Below are 12,566 nucleotides of genomic sequence, written 5' to 3'. Positions count from 1 at the left end.
ACCCGGGCTCGCTGGCCCCGCCCCGCCCGCCCCTCGCCCCGCCCTCTCAGGTGGTTTAGCCCGCGTCACCTACCCGCCCCCGCGGGAGGCCAGTGGCGGGCCGGCGGAGGAGGAGGTGAAGGGAGCCGGCCGGGCGATGGGGAGCAAGGGGGTGAGAGGGGAGCAGGGAGGGAAGGAGAGGGGCGAGCAGGGGAAGGGAGAGGGAAGGAGAGAGCAGGGAAGAGGGGAGGAGAGGAGGGGAAGGGGAAGAGGAGGGGAAGGGGAGGGCGAGCAGGGGAAGAGGGGAAGGAGAGGAGGGCGAGCAGGGGAAGGAGGGGAGGGCGAGCAGGGGAAGAGGGGAAGGAGAGGAGGGCGAGCAGGGGAGGAGGGCGAGCGGGGGAAGAGGGGAAGGAAGGGAGGGCGAGCGGGGGAAGAGGGGAAGGGGAGGGGAAACAGGAGGGGAAGGGTTAGGTCAGACGGGGTGAGGATGGAGACGAGGGACGGTGGAGAGGGTCGAGGGGTGAAGAGTCGGGGGGCGCTGCGGTGCGGATGGGCGGGCTCGGCGGCCTGGGTTTGCTCCCGGTGCCGGCGCAGGTCCCCCTGACCCCGAGCGGCCTCGGACGTTTGTCGCCCCGCAGATACCAGCACCGCCAGGATGCCAGACGTGAAGGAGAGGGCGGCCCGGAAGGGGCCCAGCGCGGCGGAGGGCGCCTCCCGTGAGCCCCACGCGGGACACACCCGGCAGGACGCGAGCAGCGCCCAGGGCCACCGATCACGTAGGTTAAACTGTCCCCACCCGGCGCGGGCTGCAGGCCGCCCTCGCGTCCCTTCGCCCCGAGCTCGGGGCATCCGCTCGCCCGCTCGCCGGCTCGCTCGCCCGCTGCCAGGTTGCCGTGGGCCACGTGGGGTCGCTGCTGATCAACACAATGACTTGAAACAGGAGCCACGTGCACGGGGTTTGTTCACGCAAACACTGGGGTTTGGTGGAGGTTTGGAAATACTGTCTGGAGGTGGTTAACAACTCCCGAGTGGCTAAGCAGGTTCCTCCTGAGAGGCCCTACATTAGCGTTACTCTGTTCTGCAGTTTTCTGCTTTGTGCCTTCTGGAGTTTTAATAATTCTATTCTCTCTCTCTCTCTCTCTCTCTCTCTCTCTCTCTCTCTCTCTCTCTCTCTCTCCCCCTCCTCCCTCTCTCCCTCCCTCCCCCCCCCCCGTTGAGCCCCTCTCCTTGCTGAACGTCACGCTTGTTCTGGGGCGCTTTGGTGTTGAACTCCTGGCTGCTCTGTTGCACTTGGAGGGTTTAATGTTCCCCGCAGGTCGCCACTGGCGGCTCTTTGAAGGTCCTTTTAACTCTGGTTGAGTGCTGAGTTAATCGCGGCTGTGTTTACACAGTTGATTAGCTTGAGCCAGCCACCGTGGCCGGAGTAATTCAGAGCGGCCGGCCGCATCAGCTCACCTTGTTTTTGTAAAAAGATACTTATTTTTATTTATGCGTGCGGGTGTTTTGCCTGCTCATGCTGGTTCGGGGCCAGAAGAGGGCGTTAGAGATGTTTGTGAACAAGGAATGGACCCCAGCTCTTAGGGAAGGAAGCCAGTGGACTAAACGGCCACTCCCCTCGCCAGCTTCTTACCTTCTTAGAACCTAGACTAGGACTCTGGATTTTCTGTGAAGAGTCCGCAGTCACCTTTCTTATTTTGAGATAGTTCAGAGTTGTTGCAAAATACAGTCTAGTGACTCTCCGAGTTGTTGATACTCGGTGCTGCCTTTACTATCTGAAGGCTACGGTTGTGACTTTAAAAAGTTCTGCCATGTTTCTAAGAGAGGAGACATTGTCCCATGTAATCTCCTCTACAGTTATTTAGTTCTTGCATTTTTAATCTTTCAGTATAGAAAAAAAAAATTCTACCTTTCCAGGCCTGTGAGACAGCTCAGCGGTTGAGCTCTCAATACAAGTCTGAGCTGGATTCCAGGCACCCCGGGAAGGTGGGAGGCAGGACCCCACCTCACCGCTGACCTCTGCCCCCCCCACACACATGCACGCACACACGCACACACACACACACACACACACACACACACACACACGGTGCTGTGCAATAGTAACCATTTTAAAAGAATTATCTTTACAAAAGTGCGGCCAGCACCCCGAGGCTCTGTTTTCTGTTCTCCTTCATTTGATATAGGCCTAGGTCTGGGAAGTCATAGGGTAGAATTTTTTTCTTGTCCATGTTGTCTCTTGACAACACAGAGAATTGGCAAGTGATCTTTAATCTTAAAATCTTCTTAGAAATTTTACTAGTCTGTGAACCCCAAATGGGGGAACTACTGTCTTAGAAAACCAAACCATGTTGGGGTCCCACACCTGTAGGGAGGACTGGCTCTGCTGGGCTACCAGAGGCACAAGAAGAAAACCGTTTGTTTTTGCAAACCACAAGTTGTTTCTTTGTAGCTTTGTTCGGGTTTTAGTTTGTTTTAATTTTAGAGACAGGGTTTCTCTGTGTAGCCCTGGCTGTCCTGGACCTCACTCTGTAGACCAGGCTGGCCTTGAACTCACAGATCTGCCTGCCTGTGCCTGTAGGTGTGGGGGTTAAAAGCGTGCACCGCCACCACTCAGCTCCACTAGAAGTTCTTTCAATTACAGGGCTGGTGGAGAGAGTTCATGATGTTTCCAAGGCTGATGGCCACTCGGAAGAGAAGACTTTATCTTCGAGCAGGTGTTGGCTTTTATATTTTCTCTAATTGACTTCCTGGAAGGGTTCTGTGACACCATGGGCAGGAGACAGTTGCTGCTAACCCTGACAACCCAAGTTTAATTCCTGGGACCCCCATGTGGCGCTTCCCAGTCAATAAGTAAAAACATCTAAGTCAGGGTGTTCATTGCTGTGAAGAGACACCATGACCATGGCAACTCTTATAAAGGAAAGACATTTGATTGGGGTGGCTCACAGTTTCAAAGGCTTATCCATCGCCATCACGGTCAAATGTGGTGGTGTGCAGGCAGACACATCAGGGGAGCCGAGAGTCCCACATCTTTGATCTGCAGGAAACCGGAAGTGGTCTGAGTATCATGCTGAATAAAAGTAAAGCTTGAGCAAAGGAGACCTCAGAGCCCGCCCCTACAGTGACACACTTCCTCCAAAAGACCACATCTACTCCAACAAAGCCACACCTCCTAATGCCACTCCCTCTGGGGGCCATTTTCTTTCAAATCACCGCAACTATTAATAAACTCAGTGTTGTGTGATGGCACACACACACACACACACACACACACACACACACACACACTCACACTCACACTCACACTCACACTCACTCACACGGAATAGGGAAGACTCACTGCTACACTCAGGCTTGTTTCTGCTTTTGAGGGTGCCTTGAAGTCATTCCTAGCCTTCAGTGAGTCATCCCTGCTGTGCTCCTTCCATTGCTCCTGGTGTTTTCTTTGGGGCTTAGGTGCTGAGCCTGGAACAGTTTCTCACCTGTGTGTTTGACCCTCTTGTAGCCTGGAAGGCAAGGGCAAGGAGACAATGCCCAGTGACTTTTGGGACCACCTGAAAGAGCAGCTGTCGTCTGTGCCCCCTGACTTCAGCTGTGCTCTTGAACTTCTGAAAGAGGTCAGGGAGGTGAGTGAGAGTCCCAAGGCCTAGACTGAGAGCACCAGTAGGCAGGGGCTGCAAATCGGAATCGCCAAGGTGACTAGACAAGATTAACCACTGAGTAATTCAAACAGGGACTACAGCCGGGGGCTGGAAAGGGGAAGTCATGGCTAACAGTAAAGAAGTCTGGAGAACCTAGAACATCAGATAGAAAAGTTCTGAGTGAGCTACAGCATCAAGCTGTGTGGTGTTCTCTGCCTTGAAAGTCAAAAAAAAAAAAAAGTTAATAATGTGCTTTTTATTTGTGGTGGGTGTTCGGAGACGCTGTGTGAGTGTGTGTGTGTGTGTGTGCACGTGCATGTGCGCGTGCACGCCTGTCCATCCGTCTGTGTTCAGGACAGGCACTGAAGGGCATATTGGAAACAAGGAAGCTCTGAGGTTTAAAAGCTCACCAACTGAAAAGGGGCTCATGAAGCAGTCTTGTCTGGTACCACATGGAGCTGACAGCTGGGTTCTGAGACAATGGAGTATTTGATTCAGTTAAATAGTCAGGGTTCCGTCCTCACTCCATGTGTTGTGTGTGTGCTGGAGACGGGGATAAATAAGAACCTCTTACCAGGAGGTCATGTTTGGGGGTCAGAGACCCCATTATAGCTCTTCTGATCTCTGTCTTCTCCCTCTGGAATAGTTAAAAAAAAAAACCTTATTAAATTAAGAGTATATTTTCTGATTCTTTTTAAATTAAGATTTCTTTTTATTTCCAGCTCTTGGGAGGCAGAGGCAGGCAGATCTCTGAGTTCAAGGCCAACCTGATCTACAAAGCGAGTTTCAGGACAGCCAGGGCTATACAGAGAAACCCTGTCTTGAAAAAAAAAAAAACACAACAAACCAATCAGTTAATTAATAGGAGTATTTTTATGTGTTGTTGTTTTGCCTGTGAGTGTTATCTGTGCACCCTGTGCATGCAGTGCCCAGGGAGGCCAGATGAGGCCATTTGCCACCACACACTGAGAGGGAGAAGGCAGATTAACCAGAGCCCCTGGTCTAGAATTAAAGATGGCTGTGAGCACCTTCTGGGTGCTGGAAACTGAACCTCAGTGCTCTCAGCCCAGCGCTGCCTGTGTTCAGGGAGCTCTTTGATCTCTTTATCTGACTCTGTAACTGATTTAACACAAGCTAAGACAGTATTCAGTAGAACATGTCTGCCTGGCAGATCCTGTTGTCGCTGCTGTTACCACGTCAGAACCGCCTAAGAAGTGAGATCGAAGAGGCTCTAGACATGGACTTCCTCCATCAGCAAGCTGACCGTGGGGACCTGAATGTCACCTATCTCTCTAAGTACATTCTCAACATGATGGTCTTGCTGTGTGCACCAGTCCGAGACGAAGCCGTGCAGAGACTGGAGAACATCACGGACCCCGTGCGGCTACTGAGGTGTGACACTCAGTTACTGGTCACCTGACCTCCCCCGGCCCTGAGCTGGGCAGGGCTGGCAGACACCGGGACTGCCTGCCTGCTGAAGATGACCTGACACCCTGCTGCTCCGTGACATGTTGGTTTTCACATTTCCAGAGTGGACCTTTGTCTTAAGACACTGCTGTAGAATTCCAAGGCGTGAAAACGTCCCCGCCCAACTTTTCTCTGGTCTCAGTTCACACACAGTAGGGACAGCAGTGTGTCTCCTTCTGATGTGAGGCATTTAGGAAGTGTGTTGATCAAGTTAAACTTCAGAAACACAGCACCCCTCGCGTTCTTTGGCCTTCTGTGTGCCCGTATGTTTCTGCCATAGGGTCTTGCCATGTAGCCCTCAGAGGGCTTGAACTCATAGCGCTTCTCTCTTGGGCCCTTTGCTGTGCACTGCCACTCCCAGCTCTCAGCAGACAGGGCACGGGGAGAGGGACTTGGCCCTCACTCACCACTCACTGTGGGCCTTGGTCTTGGCTGCCTGTCCCTCCATGAGTGGAGGAGACTGGAGAGTCCAGTGCTCGGTCACCCTCAGGCTTCCCTCCCGTTGGGTCCCTTTTGTAGCACAGTTATTCTCTCCTGTGTTAGGGGCATCTTCCAAGTGCTGGGACTGATGAAAATGGACATGGTGAACTATACCATTCAGAGCCTGCAGCCCCAGATGCAGGAGCATTCCATCCAGTTTGAGCGGGCCCAGTTCCAGGAGCGTCTCAACAAGCAGCCTAGTATGTATGACATGAGTACAGAGGCGGGCCACGGGCTCCCACCTGACATTTGCCACGGGGCATTCTGCCTCCACACACTGAGAGGGAGAAGGCAGATTAACCAGGAGCATATACTGTGTGCATTTTAATTTAGTGATTTTAGTTTTTTGGGATAAGGTCTCACACTCTTTAGCTTTGGCTACTCTGAAACTCATTGTGTAGCTCAGGCTAGCCCCAAACTCATGGTGATGCTCCTGCCTCAGCTCCCGAGGGCTTGCAGCATGGTGCTCCACACGAGCCAATGAAGGGCACTAGCTACAGAGAACTGTGGCCTGAAGCCGAAGTGAAGATGCTTGCACGCCCTTCCTCCTGTTGTAGGCCTCCTCGATCACACCACCAAATGGCTGATGCAGGCTGCCACAGACCTCTCCAGCCCGCCTGCAATGTGCCATGACACACTGGAGTCGAGTATACCTGGTCCATCTCCCAGTGACATGGATTCCCCGGAGCCACTCAGCCCTTCGATGGTGCTGTCCCAGGGATTCCTGAACCTTCTCCTCTGGGATGCAGAGGACGAAGAGTTTCCTGAGGTGGGAATGGGGGCATTTTCTTGTTTTAGCTTTTGTGCTTTGGTCAAACCTCTCTGATGCCTCTTCTTCCTCCTCAGACCCTGCTGATGGACAGAGCCCGGCTGCAGGAGCTGGAGTTGCAGCGAAGCCAGCTAACCGTCCTTGCATCCGTCCTGCTGGTGGCCAGTAGCTTCTCTGGCAGCGTACTGTTCGGTTCGCCCCAGTTTGTGGATAAACTGAAGCGAATAACAAAGTCCCTGGTGGAGGATTTCAACTCCAGGTGAGCTGCAGGCATCTTTTTTTTAAGGGTTAGGTTGGAGGAGCTAGGGAAATAGCTCAGTTGGGTAAGGTAAGGTGCTGAGCCAGCCTGAGGACCTGGCGTAGCCAGGCATAAGCTGACAGTGGTGGTGCACATCTTTAACCCCAGTTAACCCCAGCACTCGGGAGGCAGAGGCAGGCAGACCTCTGAGTTTGAGGCCAGCCTGGTCTACATAGCGAGTTCCAGGACAGCCAGGGCTACATAGAGAAACCCTGTCTCCAAAAAAGACAAACGGGAAGCAAGACATAGGGGCATGTGTCAGTAACTCCACCAGTGTGGGGGTGGGTTCAGGATCAGCCAGCCTAGTCAGCTGGTAAGCTGACTAGGTTCAGTGAGAAAGCAGACACAGAGCTACTGAGGGAGAAGCCTGGGATCAGCCCCTGGCCCCATGGGACCTGCTAGGTGCCAGCTCACCTCTGTTGTGGTCTAGGCCCGAGGAGACCATGTGCACTGTGAGTGACCAGGTGACCCAGGAGATCCACCAGAGTCTTAAAAGCATGGGCCTTAGCCCTCTGAGCAGTGACAACACCGCGTCTCTGATAGGACAGCTCCAGAACATTGCCAAGAAAGAGAACTGTGTCCGCAGCGTCATTGGTGAGCGCACCCATGCGTGGGTGGTGCTGATGATAGAGGGAGGGGCTCCAGCCATGGATGTGGGCATTTCCAGGTTGAGACTTCAGTCCTTCACTGCACACAGCATGAATCGTGTCCACCCAACCCGGTTAAGTCACTCAAGGCTTCTGAGGAATCTGTGTGTGTGACATCACCACCACCCTCTAGCGGAAACCAGCTGGCTTGGGTTAGAGTGATTGTCTGTAGTGCCGGTTTCTTCCCCACCATCAAATCCTCTAGACCTAACATGATGCGCACCCCCCATTCTGGAATTACAGGTGTGAGGCACACCCTGATACTAAGCGGTCTTGAGTACTTAGAGGCTCAGTAACCTGTGCCAACTAGACAGCTGTTCCCCAAGCAACTCCGGCTCCCTCCATGTGAATACAGACTGTAGGTGGCTGAGTGGCAGCGGGACCCCCCAGCTCCTCAGTGGGGTCCTTCTCTTCCTGCCCACAGATCAGCGGATCCATTTGTTCCTCAAATGCTGCCTGGTTCTTGGAGTGCAGCGATCCCTGATGGACCTTCCTGGAGGCCTCACTCTCATCGAAGCAGAGCTGGCAGAGCTGGGCCAGAAGTTTGTCAGCCTCACACAACACAATCAGCAGGTCTTTGGTCCCTACTACACGGAGATTTTAAAACCCCTCCTCTCCCCAGGCCAGGTCTGATGGGAGAGTGGAGAATCTCTGACAGCAGGAGCCCAGGAGAAAGACCTATCTTCCTGAAGTGACATCACCGGTAACCAGCGGGGCAGTGAGTCCCCTCCATACCTTGTACCTCCATAGCCAGCATACATGGGCTGTAGGGACCAAGCAATGCAAACACCAACTGGCCCAAACCCGCTCCCTAATAAAACTTGTCAACGAACGGCAAGCAGGCCGCCATTCTTCCTGCGAGGTTGCCCGGTGACTCGGCAGTGTTCCTCTCAGGCCGTGTGCCCCTGCGGTGTCACCAATGACAGCCAGGATGCCTGGGTGCTCAACTTAGGGTTAGCTCAGGGTAAAGCACTTTACTGAGGCTCTGAGGAGAAGCCCTTTCCTGGAGATTTCATGTTGCTCAGCAGCCAGCCAGGAGAGGACACTGTGAAAGCAAATTGACTCAGGACTAGATTCCCCTGGGGGTTTCGGGTGCACCAGCAGGAAATCAGGGGGCACCAGGAGCCTCTTCCACAGCATCCTGCAGGGCAGAGCTGCAGGAAAATGGAAAGCATTGGCCACGTAGCCAGCAGGCCCTGGTGTTCTCGGCTCTGACTCGCTCAGGTTATCTGGTTCAGGCTGGGGCAGTTGGGTCTGCCCTGGTCCCCTCCCCTGTGGCCTCATCACTGAGTTTAGAACACCCACTCCTCATGACAGAGGCGCCGTGTGCTTTCAGATGGGAGCAGACTCTCCTTGCTCTGTCATTGTGGGTGGCTGCGGTGTGAGTGCCCCTTGTCGTAGACCAACACCAAGTGGGACACAGATGGGATGGAAAGACCTGGGCTCACAGTCCCGACTACGGCAGACCCATCCCACCTGGCTCCCATGAGGAAAGTGTCCCATTTGGATCAGTGTGGGGACTGACTTATGTGTGTCCTCAAGGCAACATAAAGAAAAATAACATCCCCTCCTCAGAAGCTGGAGAAGCTGAGGGTGACACAGTTCAGAGGCCACACAAGGTGGTTTGCTTGGGACATGCTTCTAACTGGGAGCCTTTTGTTGACGACAGTGTGGCCAACAGAGTGACCCGACACAGATCTCTGGAAGTCCTCAGTCTTGTAACTGTATAGCCTCAACTTGGGGTGGCCCAGGGGATAAACAGGCTCAGCTGCTCAGAGCTCCGGTTGTAGTTACTCCGTTCCATTTCCAAAAGTCCATCTTTGGTCTTCCAGAGTGCCGGGGGTCTGTGAACACTGCCCAGGCGAGGGTTCCGACACTGGGCCATGAGAGCTCTGCTCTATTTTACAGTTAAGAGTCTGTAGTAACCAACACAAGTAAGTTTTAAAATGTTTTTTCTTGTTCTTCCATGTGGAGATGGAACTCCCCCTGCCCCCGCTCTTTATTTTTATTTTTTATTTTTGGTTTTTCAAGATAGGGTTTCTCTGTGTAGCTGTGGACCCTGACCTGGAACTTGCTCTGTAGACCACCAGGCTGGCCTCGAATTCAGAGATCCGCCTGCCTCAGTCTCCCGAGTGCTGGGATTAAAGGTGTGCGCCAATGCCTGGCTAGGAAACCTATTTTATATTTACATTTACCATTCAGTCTTGCCCATGGGTTTGAGGGCATTTTGTTGTTATTTCAAGACAGGATCTCATTATGAAGCTCTGGCTGTCCTGGAACTCACTCTGTAGACCAGACTAGCCTCAGACTCAGAGATGTACCTTCCTCTGCCTCCTCAGTGCTGGGATTAAAGGTGTGTGCTATGCCATTATGCCTGGGTTGAGGGCATTTTTAATTTTTTTGTGTTCATATTTTTAGTTGTGATAAATATCAAGTTTTCCATTAGTTTTTATAATTTCATTCCTGATGTTATACAAGTATCATGACTTTCATCACCACAGCAGGAAATATCAGTGACCAGTCATCTCTACTGGCTTTCCTTTAACGTGGGTAACTATCACTCTGCGCTCTCTCTCTCTCTCTCTCTCTCTCTCTGTGTGTGTGTGTGTGTGTGTGTGTGTGTGTGTGTGTGTGTGTGGTGTGTGTGTACCTGTGTGTGAGAACACAGGCACTGCCTGCATGATGAAAGTGCCCCAAGCACATGCAGTTCCCACAGAGGCCAGAAGAAGGCAATGGCTCTCTAGAAGTGGGTTACCAGTGATTGTGAGCTGCCATGTAGGTGCTGGGAACTGAACTTGGGTCCTCTGTAAGAGCAGTTGTAGGTGGAAGTTTTCTGTTCCGTCCACCTGGTCCCCAAAAAACCGACTCAGAGGCTGAATATGGATTATAAATGCTAGGCCAATAGCTCAGGCTTGTTACTAGCTAACTCTTTAAATGAACCCATATTGCTTATTTACACTCCGCCATGTGGCAGTGTCGTTATTAGCATGATACAGTCACCTCCTGGTCCCCCTGCATCTGGCTGGGGTCTCATGACTCTGCTCTGCTCTTTTCCACCCTGCCTATACGTCCTGCCTGGCCACTGGCCAGTCAGCATTCTATTAAACCAATTCAAGTGACAAGTCTTTACAGTATACAAGAGGATTGATTATCCCATAGTGAGCAGAAACTGCTCTTAACCACTGAGCCATTGCTCCAGACCCTATAGAAATATTTTATGTAAATGGCATTTATATATAGAATCATGGCATGTAGTTATTCAATTGGTTTCTTTCATGGCACGTTTTCGTTCTTTTTAAGTGGATGTCAGTAGTGTCCTGGCTGGCTTTGAACTTGTGGCCATGCCTCAGAGGCTCCAGAGTGCTAGGACATGTGCCACCAGCTGATGGGCATGCATGGTGGTCTTTTGTAGTTTCTGTGAACAAGTGCTCTCATTATACTTCACTTGATTTCGGTGTCCTCAAACTGACAGCCAGGAGGGGAGCTGCTGTCTCATACCAAGTCCATGTTTTGGTTTTATTTTTTTGGGGGGGGCGATGTTTGTTTTTGTTTTGTTTTTTTCAAGACAGGGTTTCTCTGTGTAGACCTGGCTGTCCTGAAACTGGCTCTATAGATCAATCTGGCTTCAAAGTCATAGAAATCTGCCTGCCTATGCCTCCCGAGTGCTGGGATTTAAAGGTGTGCGCCACCAGTGCCTGGCTTGGTGTTTAACTCACTAAGGATCTAAAGTTTGTATTGGTGTGAGGTGGGGCAGTGTGAAGGAGGGTTATTCTCTCATGTGGATACAGCGTTCTCAGTACCACTGTTGGAGCTGCTGTTGGCATTCTAATCAAGTGAGAACTAACTGGGGTGAGTACTGTGCTGTGGCTGTACCCCAGCTCTTTGGAGGACCAAGGCAGAAGAATCCCTTAAGGCCAAGGATAGTTTCTCAAAAATAAAAAAAAAGTGTGCGTGTTTATTTTTGGCCTTTGTAGTCCACTGGTCTATATATTCATCCTTAAGCCAGTAAACTAACATTTTTATGACTATAATTAACTTTTGAAATTGGGAGGTATGAGTCTTCAATTTAGCTTGTTTTCAGGATTGATTGTTGTGGCTATCACCTAGATTTTGATAGTTTTTACTGTTAGCCTGTCCATTCCAGGTAGTTGGGAATATTTTAAAATTTTACTTAATTAAGTTTATATGTGTGGGCATTTTACATGCATGCATACATGTTTGTGTGTATGTCTGTATGTATGTGCATCGTGCGTGCAGCATGGGAGGAGGTGGGAAGAGGTACCGTCAGATCCCCTAGAACTGGAGTCCTAGATGGCTGTGAGTCACCATGTGGGTGCTGGGAATCGAACCCAGGTCCTCTACAAGAGCAGCCAGTGCTCTTAACCATTGAGCCGTCTCTGCAGCCCTGGTGGTTTTGATTACTAATAACGATTGCAGTGAGTCTATTGGGGGACAGTCTATCGTGGCACTATTGTGCCTGTCCACCCATGAACACAAGGTTGTGCCCTGCTTTTTTCAGTCATGTTGGGGATTGAACCTAGGTTTTGCACAGACTAGGCAAGCATGACTCAGCACGCGCCCACCCCACCCCCCACCCCCACTCCCACCCCCCCAGCCCCACTACATTCAGGTGTGTTTTGTTTGTTTGTTTTTCATTTTATGTTTTACAGTTTTTGAAGTATGGATGTCGAGTGTTCTTGGCTCTGGTTGTCCCGAAGTGTTTCTCCTATAAGTGGAATTTTGTGACTTCTGTCCCGTGGGTAATGTGGAGATAGACTCATTAGTCCTGTTTCCTGTGGTTTTGCTGGATTAGGCACACCTTCATGTACGTGTAGGAATTCTTTGATATTTTTCTTTTTTTAAAGCTTATGTATATGAGAGCTCTATTTGCATGCATGCCTGAATTACAGATGGTTGTGAGCTAACGTGGTTGCTGGGAATTGTACTCAGGACCTCTCTCTGGAAGAGCAGCCAGCCCTCTTAACCGCTGAACCATCTCTCCAACCCCTCTTGGATATTTTTCTACAAAGGCTCATATTGTACATCTGGAATAGAACGTTTTATGTTTTCTTTTCTAGTTGGACTCTGTCTTGTTTTCTTGCCTAGTTGATCTGGTCAGGACTTCTAGTTCAGTGTTGAGAATCGGTGGGACACATGGGGACCCTTTGCTTATTCCTAATTCGGGGAGGTGGGGGTGGTTTAGTTTTTTGCTATTGACTTTGAGTGCTGACTAGTTTTACGTCAGCTTGACACAATTAGAGTCATCTGGGAAAGGGGTGCCTCAG

General features: G+C 51.2%; 1 protein-coding gene across 1 annotated transcript; it reads left to right on the top strand.

Moving 5' to 3' along the window:
- Positions 1-480: 480 nt before the first annotated feature.
- On the top strand, positions 481-8,052 carry Tcp11 (t-complex 11). The gene is made up of 9 exons (XM_027389028.2): positions 481-755; positions 2,621-2,693; positions 3,485-3,605; positions 4,792-5,012; positions 5,631-5,767; positions 6,125-6,336; positions 6,414-6,595; positions 7,065-7,228; positions 7,706-8,052. Exons 1-9 carry the CDS (start codon positions 635-637, stop codon positions 7,912-7,914), a joined length of 1,440 nt encoding a protein of 479 aa, XP_027244829.1. The 5' UTR covers positions 481-634; the 3' UTR covers positions 7,915-8,052.
- Positions 8,053-12,566: the final 4,514 nt, after the last annotated feature.

Source organism: Cricetulus griseus, assembly GCF_003668045.3.
Source record: "Cricetulus griseus strain 17A/GY chromosome 1 unlocalized genomic scaffold, alternate assembly CriGri-PICRH-1.0 chr1_0, whole genome shotgun sequence".
In the NCBI taxonomy this organism is placed as follows: Eukaryota; Metazoa; Chordata; class Mammalia; order Rodentia; family Cricetidae; genus Cricetulus; species Cricetulus griseus.
This window is presented reverse-complemented; position numbering and strand designations above follow the sequence as displayed.